The sequence below is a fragment of the Acromyrmex echinatior genome, chromosome 1, assembly GCF_024713525.1.
Source record: "Acromyrmex echinatior isolate Ae372 chromosome 1, ASM2471352v2, whole genome shotgun sequence".
In the NCBI taxonomy this organism is placed as follows: Eukaryota; Metazoa; Arthropoda; class Insecta; order Hymenoptera; family Formicidae; genus Acromyrmex; species Acromyrmex echinatior.
Window position 1 is genome coordinate 18,933,467 of NC_141852.1, and position 13,765 is coordinate 18,947,231.

At 36.2% G+C, this 13,765-nt stretch overlaps 1 protein-coding gene across 2 annotated transcripts in view; it reads left to right on the plus strand.

The window, feature by feature from the left end:
- The window catches only part of LOC105154894 (nucleolysin TIAR), a 433,573-nt gene continuing 419,808 nt past the window's right edge, over positions 1-13,765 (plus strand). The window contains exons 1-2 of one of the 2 annotated variants that reach the window (XM_011070679.2): positions 1-3,292; positions 3,600-3,909. In XM_011070679.2, coding sequence (XP_011068981.1) covers positions 3,658-3,909 — 252 coding nt within the window. In that variant the 5' untranslated portion in view covers positions 1-3,292; positions 3,600-3,657. Of the gene's footprint in view, positions 3,910-13,765 lie in introns of both variants that reach the window. The other variant, XM_011070678.2, reaches the window with a different exon arrangement.

Consider the following 13,765-nt stretch of genomic DNA (forward strand, 5'->3'; position numbering starts at 1 on the left):
GCCGTCACACTACCACCCTATATCCGTCTGTTCATCCGCCATTATAATTTTTTTATCCATCGCTTGTAACTCGCGCTGTGACACTTTTTCCCTCACCGTCACGCCAATACCTACAATCGCCGGCCGCATAAACACAACACCATATCAGGACGCACGCGTACAAACAACCACGCTTACGAACCGGTACGCGTTCCCCCCGTCGTTCTTCGGCGCCCGTTCGAGAGACACCGTTCTGAAAACGGAAAGACGTTCGCGAAAGTGACAACGTTTTTCAGCAGTGACAAGTTCGACGATTGTGACAGGTGCTCCAAGTGCGTATGTTTAAGTGATTATTTTAGTGCAAGGTAACGTGAGAATCTTTCCAGAAATACGCTTCAACAAATTATAATCTGCTCGTAGAATGGTGCTCGTGTCCGACGGCCAAACGTCTTTTATGGCCTAGCAAAGAATATAAAGATTTGTGAGATTTCAAGTGACATTATCCATCCGAAATCTATCGATCCGAATATTAATTAACGCTAATTTGATTAGCACGCTAAAATTATTTGAATTATTTTAATCGTTACGAGGCTGGAAAATTATATTCAAAATAAATTTTACTTAGATATCTGGTGACGAATCCCAATATATCAAGACCGATTTATTTTATGTCCTTAGAAATTGAATAACCAACGCTGATTGATATCTGGTTTGTATCTATCGAGATAAAAGGATATTTTGAAGCAGCTGCGACAAACTCTAGATAATTCGATTGATAGGATAAGCGCGCACCTGATACCCTACGCAGTCTCTCGTACATCTCGATTTCTTCTCATCGTTTAATCGACTTACTCACCAAATCGTGTTTTATCCTTTTGTCTTGATTACTTGCTCGTATATTTCACCGCAACACGATTAAATTTCTAAGAACACAAGCGACGTTTATCCAATTCCAACACATTGTTTTAGAAGTGAGAAATGATCTTTATATGAACAGACGCTCCCTCGTTGCTACCAACTTCCGTGTTAATAAATAAATAAACATCAGCTTGATATTCCGGGAATTTTCGTGTTTGCGACACGCGTTGCCTACTTAAAATTCACGGCGTTGAACTTTTATAAAAACTCCCGGTATTGACAACGAGACGCAGGGTGAAAGTAGTTGAACTCAAGCTAGTACGAGCCACGTGAAACTGGTCGCTACTTCGCCGGGCCGTACAGATCCTGGAGGCTTGAAAGCCCCTGATTTCCCGCGCACAGCAAGAACGAAGCACACACAACCACCCCAACCAACCAACCGACGAGTCGACCCACCGCCACCAACCCCTACACACAACAACCCAACGAAGCATCCCCCACTCTGAATCGCACAACAGCCTGAACGGAAGTGCTAGTCAGTCGGCGAGCGACCTTCCAACATTACGGGTTAGGTTCCCTCTTTTTCCACCCGTCGTGTCTTTAACCTCATTTGTACGATCGCGAGGACCGGCCGCTTTGTTTGATTTACCCGTGAAGGAAATAGAGAAAGTCGCCGCAATTAAGGGGTGGATCCTCTTACAAAGATCGAAAGTAACCGCCGCTTTTTATTTCATATGTCATTTGCGCGGCAATAACGTTTAAACAGATTTCTATGGTCCATACCTGTCATACATGAAAGATATTTAAAGCAGCGTTAGCAAGAATAAAAGAAGGTGCTATTTGAACGATCAGTGATTATCGTTCTTCCAATTGTGCGTGTACCGCGAACCTCGTGTCTTTTTCCGCAACGCGTTCGTAAGCTAAAACCTTTGTGCGACGCGTGCGATTGCGAGTGTTGTTCACCATAGTCTAGTCATCATCAGGAAGATTTTAATAAGTTTTAATAACAAATAATATGCAATTGCAAGTTGCAAGATACATACAGTAGACATACATGCTGCAGTATCTTCAATCATAAAGTGGGAATACATGTTTTATGACTTATTGCTGGATCAACTGATACAGGCTCCAAAACAGATTGCTCCGTTACAGACCCGAACAGATTGCTGAGACTGAAACACACATGCTCTACTGACTAGGAAGACATCATTAGTTTGCCGGTTTTATATACAATGCGATGAAACGTGTTCAACAATTGTACTATTACAGACATAATTGAGTCTTGAAGCCCATTATTTATAATTTAATACTTAATTATTGTTAATGCGATGGTTTGTTCTGAATATTCACTTTAAAAGAAAGAAGAAATTATTTTGACAAGAAAATATATTGCAAACTTTTCTAATTGCGGTGGCGTACACACAAAAATAGATGTTTTGTGATCCACAACCATACCGGCACTCCTACTAATAGATATACTAGATTACCCAAGTCGACCACGTGGCCGTGAGCGTCGACTGCGCCAAGAGTATGCGGTAAACACATTCCACAGGACAAAATTCGATAAAATCTAGTATATTCTTCAAAACATTTCCTAGAAAATTGTGACAAACGTAAAAGGCAGTTCTCAACACGATCGGGTTGTTCTGTGGTAAACAACGGTGCTAACAGAATTTAAAAACAGAACACATCGGTGGTTAAATTTGTTTGTTAAAACTCATCTTTGTTCGCCATAAAGCTGCAGTGAGAACTGTGATTTTCCATTAATTCATTTAAAGTAAGCAGCTCTCTACGTAAGTGTCGGTGTTGTGATACATATTTAAAAAGCAAGTCGAAGTGAAGCGATTCAAGCCTTCTCTGTTGATTGTTATCGCTTGATCCAAGAAGATTTGGAACAGATCAAGAATCAGCGTACGCCACGCGCAAGTTCAGAGTAAATCGCCCCAAGTCAACAACAAAGTAGCAAAATCCCACCCGCAGGCAATCGTGAGTTTAAAGAAGCCCAAGTTGAGGTTGTTCAGTCCGGCTCAACGATCGACGTCAACAGGACGTATCAACAAACCCCCCAACAAGGAGGGTGGGTGCAGTGGTGCAGTGGTTGCCGGAGGGCCAGCGAGCTTGGGGTGGCCTCGTCCACAGGCGCCTTGGCACCGAGCGCACCGGGCCCCGGGGCTGCGGTGGTGGGTTGCCTGGTTGGGGTGTACCCGTGTTCTCCCTCCTCCACGGGGCCCAGGGGCCCCCTAACTCATCATCTCCAGGCTATCCCGAATCAACAACAGTCGATCGGCTGCCGTGCCTGTTGCTGCGTGCATAGCAATCACCAACCAACTTCGGTCCAGCTTACCAGCCAGCGGGGCGGTCTATCGCTGAGGGTAGCGAGGGTGGCGTCCACCACCTCCGTCCGAGCCGCCCCCTACGCCCACCCCCAGCACCAGGGGCTGGGGCAGGAGTGCAGGTAATGATAAATTATTAAACATACATTGTAGCTTCACTTCGACACGTATTACTACCCCCCTACTACTACTACCACTACTAGTACCACTACCACTACTTCTACCTCTACTACTACCACTACTACCACTACTAGTGCTACTGCTACGCTTCTACTCTGTTCGTCATCGTCGTCGGCAGTACTTGACAAAAGTAACATAATAAAAGTAACGATACACGTAGTAGCACGCCGAAATTAAGAAAAAAAAAAAACAAAAAACACGGTTGATGGAGTAAAGAAAGTTACCCAAAACCAAAAACGCACAAAAAAGGTGTAGGGAGGAGACGGGGGCATTGGGTGGAGGTGGTGCGCACATCCTCGGCAGCCCGATGCTGTTCGTCCCGTTCACGGTACCCACCTTCCCTGCGACGCATCATCAGACGACTCATCCTGCGCACCAGTCGCATCATCAACAGCTGCAGGCCAACACCCAGAATCCGGTGCAGCAACCACAGCAGCTCACCCAGTTGAATCAGCTGAGCCATCTGAATCATCAGGGCATCGTGCCGGCGACAACCAATCAGCCGACTATACACAGCACCAGCTGTTCGCCGCAGCAACAAGCAACGACACCGAATAAGGTAAAAAACTATTCGATTGCTTGATGCAGTTATATGCAAAAAGAATATTCTAAAAATATCGGATAACATTAACTTGATGAGGGAATATATTTTTATAAAAGATTATTATATATCGCAGAAAATATCATAATAATAACAGTACTGTTGAATTCTTAATGTATACGTTAATTATATTAAACATGCACATACGTGTGCATTAGAAAAAGAACGCTATTATAATACTAATAGCATGCAATTGCATAGAAAGAAAAATAATGATGTATTATCATGTATAACATAATTTTCTGCACGTAAAGCAGTCCACATTAATTGAACAAAATGCGTACTTGATTTTATGAATCTCCTCTGCTTATTGTTAATTTTCTAATGCAATAAAACATTTTCAAGTCTCTTGATCAGTATCAGTATATTCTGTCTCACTATGCTATTACATAAATAGTACCAATAAAATTACTTACATAATTTATAAAATGATACTGCTGTAGGATGACATCGGTAATATACATAGTAATAGCAATAATAAAAGAAATATTACGTGATATTACTCTCAATGAATATGAATATTATTCTCAATATTAATGCCAACTCAATATTATTTATCATTATTAGAATTTCATTCCCACCCCCCCCACCCCCCATAATGCAAGTATAAAAAATTTAATTTTTCTATATCAAACATAAATAATCGATAATAAGTAAAACAGAATTAAAACAATTAAGTAACAACTATTTGTCAGAGAGAGAGAGAATAAAATATAATAATTTAATATAATTTAAACATCATATCTTTTTTATGTAATAATATTCAGATCTGTTTACTACATTATTTTTAGATAAAATATCAAACATACTTAGCAAGTGTAGAATGGAGGAAATGTTCAAAAATAATAGAATACCTATAGGGCGTTTAATATCGCTCGTAACATCGGTGCGATATAAGTTTCGAAGCTCACTAATAGATATTTATTAACATTAAGGCCGACAGCCACGATCTATAATCTATATAATGAGGAGGGTTTTCCTTCTGGCCATTTTACAGACTTGAACGACTTCTTCCTTACCGGTATCGCTTATGGTGTCGGGATTGTTTCTTCATTTTTCTCGCCCACGCTTCCTCGCAGCCATGCGCTTTTATTATCCTGGCGTAGATTCAAGTCAATTTTCTTTAGCAAGCCATAACTCGCTGGAAGATTCTCCCGAGAAGTACGGCGACCGATGCGCCATAGTACGAGCAAGACGTCACGATGTTGGCAGAGGGAACGCGGTTTAATTCTTGAAGTCTGGCAATCCACGGGTGGTGCTTCCTTTTCCGGGGGTTCGTCTCCGTGTAGTCCCTGAAGCTGTAGCATAGTTTGGAAAGATCTTCAACCCTTTCCGTTCTTGGCGCCGACGCGCCAATGAGGAGGAAATATGTATTCCGCGAGTTATTAATTATAATGTGCCAGATTAAAAGAATTTCTACGTAATATAGACTTATTTACAGAATACAATAATATTAATTAATTGTCCAAAAATTGAAAAAATTAGTTTTATATTATTTTCATATGTTTTCTAAAAATATAAACTAAAAATATACTGACTTTGTCAAATAGTAATTGGAGAAATGTAAAATTAAATTTGTAATTTTAAACAAAACATGTATTATATGAGAAGAAATTTTTTATGTTCAAAAAAAAAATCTCGTTATAAGATTTCGTTGAATAATATAGAAAGATTAATAGGTCCTAAATCAATGAAAACGTTTATATGTATTTAACGTGTGCTACGCGAAACGTTTGATCAATAAACGATGTGTGAAGTGACTCTTACGTCACTCTATGCATATTACGTTGAATATGCTATACATATATTTCCATTATGCCGCATGTAAGTACGCGTCGTGTAATGCACGTGAAAATGTCGCTGACTTAATATACGTAGCAAAAGTCCAACACACATGCACTATTACGAGCAACGTTTACGCATTACATATGTGTATATGTACTATATAATTTACATAACGGTAATGTATACTCTGTTGTATACATATATGGTGTTATATATGCGCGAGCCACGACATTCGTATGTATTACAAATTCGGAGTGTCTACACGTGACTGTAAAATGTGTGTTCACGTTCTGTGTACACCGCTTCTTGAACTGCACGTATAAATTTCTATAAGCTAGAATACCTGAATGTGCTCAAAAGATGAAACGTTAACTTTCTATGACTTTTATTCAAGCAAAATTAAAGAGCTTATTTTATACAAAATTTTTATTATGGACTTAGAATAAATAATTGTTATTAGAATAAATAAATTGTTTTTGTTAGAGAATATTGTGAATCAGTTTTTATTTTTAAATATATTTACTTTTGTTACTTTTAGTACGAAGAATGACACTCTATTTCTAAATCTTTATGACTATATTAATCTAAGTGCAATTAATGAAAAATCACACAATTTTTAATTAAAAATCAGATATAGCTGTAGTTATTAGCTGTAATCCCCCCATTCTTATCTCGGATATAAAAAATGTAATTACAAACACAAAGTGCCGTTATATATTTTTAATAATACATAAGAAGAAATGCGATAACACCTGTTGCCAAAAGTTTATTATGAATATTTAATCATGATTTGATAGCATTATCTTTCATTTGATGTAATTTATTAAGAGGATATTTTCCAATACGTCTCATAAATTTTTCATAAAATATATCTACATAACATAACATCTTGTACACAACTATCTCGTGTTTCATATGAAGCTATTCTTTCTATTCATATAATGATTTTTATTAATTTCATAATGGAAAGAAATGTAAGCAAGATAAACGCAAATTTGAAAAAAAATTTAAGTTGATAATTGTTACATCTATACTCTCTCAATCTAAATCAGTTGATAAGTCACTAATTATCCAGTAGCATACTTGCACTATAATCAGTGAAGTTCAATTAAAAAAGGAAGAATATTTAAATATTATATAATTAAAATACTTAATTAACGTTAATTTCAATCTTCTAATGCTACATTCACTGAATTTATGCACTAACAAGGTTAGTTAGATCATATAATAAACATTAGATAGGTTAAGGATCTCATATTTCATTGATTGATTACCAGTGGCACTGATATCAGTGATTATCTACTAATTTAGATTTAAAGAGTATATAAATAAATTTGTGTTATATTTATTTATTAATTTACTTATCAAACATTATTAATATTATAAACTGTTAAATTTTTTAAAATACTATAATATAAAAAATTATATATATGTATAATAAAAAAACAATCATAATTATCGTCATCGAAGGAAAATTCATGGGGAAGTATCTCTGCAAAGTAAGCGGAAGGTACTTTCTCATCCAATAAAGGGTTACAACTTCGCAGGTAGGCCTTTATGAAAGATGCGAAGTACGAAGAGCAATGAGGGGAAGTGGGGGAAAATACCAGAATTTCTAAAGCGAAGGAAATAGCTGCTAGTGGGTGGGGACGGGAGGCAGGAAGACTTTGAGAGTTGTTCGCGTAACTTTATTAATTAAAGGCCGTTAGTCCTTGTTGCTCGATACACCTTATATAGTCGCCACGGTCATGGTTCTCTCATACAAAGAACAAGCTTCTTGTCCCTTTTCCTCTTCTATGCTTCTTGGCGCCTTCGTCAACGCGTTTATCCGCGTATCGATCATCGTCACTGTCCACTATAGTAAATAGTGCCTTTATTCCTGCCATTATTCCTTTTTATGTATTATATTGTTGCTTTTTTTTCGCTTGTGTAAACAATCTTTCTTTTAATACATTTTAATCAGTCCTTCTCTTAGCTTTTTGAGATGAATCTAAAATGTATAATTATTATAATTTCTGTTTTCAAGTGAAATAACAATAAACAATAAACAATAAATAGTAATAACTATTAAACAAAATACATTAAATAAACAATATATTGATAATGACGTAACATAACAATATTATAGATGCTAGAAATGCTAACTGTAACTTTAGTACAATAAAGTAATTCAAACTTTTGTTTGAATTATATGGTTTAAGTCATGTAAATATTAATTAAATAATTATTTTGTATAAGTATATTTTGTTATGGAAGTAAGTTGGCAAAATTATTAGAAAACTATAAAGTACAGCAAACTTTCATTAAGTGAATTACTAGTTATAATTATTGCTAGAATAATTCAGCGACACAATTAAAGAAACTGCATCTTTCTGAGAATATTTGTAGATATTTTCAAAACAAAAATTAAAAATTGTCTGAAATATTTCATTTTCACATAGTAATAACAATCTTATTATGTTTTCAGAAAGATTGCAACGCTAATCTGTGCAGTTTTATATTGACTTATTAATTTATTTTTATTATAATTGATAAATGCAAAGCTTTCAAGAAAAAACTATTGTAGAACTCTTTTAAAAATTACAATTTTGTAATTACGAAGCTTTTTATTGGTGCCAAATTGTTTTTTAATTAGTGACATTTTTATTGTTCATACATTTTTGCCGTACAGAAAAGATAAAATATGGACTGTGCGTATTATTATTTTTTATCTACGTTGCTTTCTTTTCGGTTTTCTTTCTGACGTGTGTGATCAAATGCAGTTACATCATCCTGTAGTGTCGTGATTCAACGTGATATTGCGTGTTCATGAAGTGTTAAACTGAAAGACAAGTACTGAGCGTTATCGAGGGTTCTTTCTATCCATATCACATAAAAGAAAAAGACGACTCATTCGCACTTCATCGTCTTATGTCCTTCGCGTTGTCTCTGACGCAACAGCTCCGACATCCATCATCGTCACCATCTATTGCCGTTTTTCGCGCAAAGAAAGCATCTCACGATTCTTGCACAATATCACACCGCGTATAATTTCTTTTAACGTTGTGCAACGCTTACTTTACGTTCTAGGTTCCGTTAGCACCTGCTCCTGCGCGGAAAACTTTGTGCGAGAAGATAATTATGAGTCGGTCGGCAAATGTAATGAAAAGAGTACAAAGACGTATCCAACAAAGAATAACCGGTTAGCACTTGTCATAATTAGAAAATTGCTTTTTGCATGATAAAAATGCGTTGCGGTAAAGAAGTGCAGAAGGAACTCATTATGGGGGTGTGTAGGGTTGGAATGGCCCATGTACCTTGCCTGCCTACCTGTCTGCGTGGAGACGCGACTGAAGGGTACTGGTAGAGCCGGATGCAGGGTGAGTGGGACATTCGCGTGGATGGCGGGGACGACCACGCGTTTTCCAGGGAAAGCGACGCGGAGGTTACCGACGATGGCCAGGGGGTGTGCCGCACGGGGAGAAGATCAAAGCACTGGAGATGATTTCATTACGACACGCCACTCGTCTACTACGTTGAAATATCAAAAGAGTGGCGGTCTCACACAAGTATGGCAGTCGGCGGCGCAGCCTGACACACCGCGTGGAAGTTTTCTGCACAATACTCTCTTCTTTGCCGGGCTAAAGAGACTGGTAAAACTCGCGGGATGAAGGAAAAGATAATACAACGTAAAAAAAAAGAAAGTCGGGGCGCGAGACAACCCTTCGCGTTTCTGATTTCAAACTTTGCTCTATTTGCCCAGAGGGAGGAATATTATTAGCTCAAGCTGCCGTCTATTGTCGAAATAAACTCAATCGTATTGTAGAGTGAGAATAGATCCAAGGTTGTTGCTCTTTCATGTTTAAAAACTTTGAATAGATGAACAATTAACTCTTACACAGAAATCAATTACCACAAATTACATTATGACATCAATATTATTGATTTATTGAGGGAAACTGAATTTAAATGTCTTTAATACACTAATATAGGGTATTTCTTTTAAAGAATTGTGTTAAAGCAAACAAATTTCATTACTATATTTAACAATCTACTCTTAAAGATATACATAATCTATTTATCTCTTTACAATTTAATATTAAGCTTGCAAATATGTATGTATTGCAATGTCTGCTTTAATTCATTATTTTTACGAATTTTTTAAAAGGATTTTATACTATGGATATGTGTGGTATTACTCAAAATCAAATTCATTAAGTTTACGAAATACAAATAATTAGATTGATTTTATTTGCTATCAATTTTGGAAATAATTTTAGTATTAGGTGTTGGAATTAATTCGTAGCGTTTTTAAAAAAGAATGTTATTTATTTCACATGAGCATTAAAAAATACATTAATGAAAGTACTTCCCATCACTTGTAAAACGCTACGAATTAATTCCAACACCTAATATATTTTAATAATGTTGACATAAAAATAACTATTTAAATAAAAAAAATAACTATTTGTCAAAAAGATGAAGTTATTATATATATTTTTTTTAAGGAAAAATGTAAATTTATGAAAATATACATAATTAGATTTATGTATATTAATATATCTTATTATAAAATTATTTATTCAGTTAAAAATACAAAAAATAGAGAAATTAATTTCTATTATAAATTATTTCAAGAATTATCAACGGAATTAAATAGAAGATGAATTTTTGTAACTTTTATTTAAAATTTTAAAGTGTTAGGTCTAGGTTAAATCACTTCCGCTCCGATTTTAATTATGTCAAACTAATCGCACTCGAGATTCGTTAATACCGCGCACTTTTGACCGGTCGAGTAAATTTTACAAGCCTTTGTATTTTTAATGTCCCTGTCCCGACATTCTATCTGCTCGCCGTTTATCGCGCCCTATCTCGCACAAGCTTAACGATGGGCGCGGAGAAAATCGCAATCACCGGTTTCGCCCGCGAGGTACCGTACAATTTTTCGTGATTTCAATACACGGGAATATTCTCAGATCGATGTGTAAAGTCGTTTAGGACTCCCTCCCGCGCGATCGCGTGTGCGCGCCGAAGGCTACGCCAGCTGGACAAGCCAGTAATTAAAACGAAATTCGTAAAAAGGAATGGTCCGTAATGGATACAACATAATGGATACAAGGCGCAGCGGGGGGGGGGGGGCCATCATAAAATTTTACAAATGAGCGTGTGCCCAAGCGGTAGCTTACGCAGAACGTCGGCGCGGACGGGAGAGGGGGAGGGGGGAGGGTACAGAGGAGGCAAAAATAAAAAAAGAGACATACACTGAAAGCAGGGGCAAAAACCGCACCGAATAGCGCTACGCCCGTTGGTGATGCTTGCTCTTTCTCCGCTTTCTCTATTCTCCTCTTGCGTCTCCACGACCGCCACCGCGCTGCTCCCGTACCGCAGATACAAACAAACAGCAGCGGGTCATACAGGCGAAGTAACAAATGCCGGACATTTACATTTAGCAGCGAGGGTTCTGCCACCGTGAGCCCACCTCCCCCGTCGCCAACCACCCTTTTGTACCCCCTGCTGCAATCCCCGCGCTTTTCGACGATGTCTCTTTTCCACTAGTCCGCGTTTGCTTCCTCGCTCGCGTATCCGCGGATCGCGCCCGGTAACGAGGGCGCACGTGTATGCAACTTTATTATGTACGATGGTTTCCCCCGCACAGTTCACAGTTAGCTCTGTGCCGGGCTTCCTGGCACTTGCAAATTTTCCGCTTTTAAATGTTAATTTCGACGTAATCGATGGCGCTACCGCATGGATGCTGGCGTACTCTTTCTGTATCCCTTGCCCTACTCTCTTTACTATTGTCCTTGCCGAATTTGGTCTTATTCTTGAAGCTTCTATTATTTCTTAATATGAATCTCTTTGTTTCGTTAATTAGAATACGCTGTGTATGCTATTATAGTTTGTACTTTATTCTTCTCATATGTTATATTTATTGTTTATATTTCTACTAACTTTGTAGTGTACTATCTTTCTGCATAATCCGTGCGATTTCTAATCAACCTTAAATTTATTCTAGGCTGACAACAAATCCTACTATTATTCTACTACCAATTACAAGTTTGTTGTAGAAATTGTCATAGTATTAATAAACGAAGTAATATTATTTATTTGTCACAATAATGACATAATTAAAAAAATTATCATTTTTAAAAAAGAACAAAGATTTAAAGAAAAAAAAATACTTTAAAGGTATATACATTTACTTTTTATTACATCAAAACAGTATTTTAAAATTAATATTAATTTTTCTCTAACGATAAAAAGACAGCAGATTGAACATAGATAGTAACTATTTAGAGAAAAATGAAATTATTTTACATAAATTAAAATTATAAATTCGACTGCTTCTTTTCGCGAGTTTGACTTATTAACTCATGTGAATAATATAAAGCAATATGACTGCGCTAATTCTGTTTAAAAAAGAACATCAATCTGTTTAATCTATCAATAATGTTTGAGCATGACTTTCATAAAAGACGTGATCATCGCATGAAAACGATCAGTAGAAGCTTTATATGTATGCATAGGGTGCGGCGTCTGAAAAGAAAGGTCTGTGTGTGACCAAACTTAATTTCCAAAAGTAAAATAACAATGTTTTCATAACAAAATATAGCTAAATAGGAGAAATAAAAATAAGATTATCTATATTGTAAAAAATATATTTACATAATACATTAATAGAATTATTATTTTAAATTATTAATAGAGGATCTGCAAGAGTTGAAAACTGAAATAGAACATATATTTAATTTTATGTTAAATGTTAGAATTGTAAAATATAAGGAAAATTATTTGAAATAAAACGTATATAGTTTTTATAAAAATTTTAATGTGAATTGTTTGAATTTTAATGTGAATTTTATTTGAAATGAGATATTCAGATCAACAAAATCTTTCATTACATATTTTATATTTATTTATTTATGTTCGTTATTTGATAATTTTTGAAGAAAATTTGATAACGTGATATTATACATTAAGATTCCGAATTAATTTTTTAATAAAATATTAGTAAAAAACAAACTAAGATTTTTCATATAAATCATATAAATCTGTCGGATAAAGTAACGAGATAATTTTAAGCAAAACTGACACACGATCTTATCAATTAGGCTAAACAGCACGTTTAAATTCCGATGTCCATCGAACAATACCATGCTACGAAATACGTCGTGCATGATCGTTAATTCGATCAACATGGTAAACGTGACAGAAAATTGATGTGTTCCATGTATCTAAGTAGGTAGATATCTGAACGATATCTCCAGCTAATACTGACAACCAATCCTTAGCCATTCAGGGAATAACGGATATGCTTGGCTGCCTGATAACTACGAGTGTCCAATTATTTCCTGTTAACCGTCCGATTGTCGTCCATTTCGATGCAATGATACTTCTACTTCGAAATAAGCGATGCAACGATGGCGTCGCCTGCGACAACTTCACTTAATATAATTATAAAGTATCGATCCAATTCTGTATAAGCCAAAGAGGGTGGAAAATAAGAGATTACTAAACGTTTTGACTAAAGTCATTGGTCGATCTTTTAATTTTATATCTTTATTTTTGTGAGTATGCGCAAGCATTCGCATTTGTGTAAACACTATGAGTATTTATGTGTGTGTGTGCGTGCACGCGCGCAAGAATGTTCTTTATTTATAATAATTCAATGTAATAAGAGTATGAATGACGCTAGTAAATAAACTGATACAGGAAATTTACAATTAGCAATTGAACTTGACCTAAATTTAATTCAGATATACTCGGATATAATCTCTTTTTAAGAGATTTATTAAAAAATATTATTCTTCTATATATTCTTCAACTTGATGAGATTGTCTGTTTAGTTGATCAGTGCCATATAACGTACATATCTGGTTCGCATGGCAATCAAGAAAACAAAAAAAAAATCATGAGAAAGAGAAAGCGCCAGAAAACAAAATGGTACCGCGGCTAAAAGAGGTCGGAAGGGGAAGAACGTGGGCAACATACGAGGGTCAAAGGGTGGAAATGGGCGTTGGGTGGCGGCGGAGGTGGAGCGACTCGTTATGCA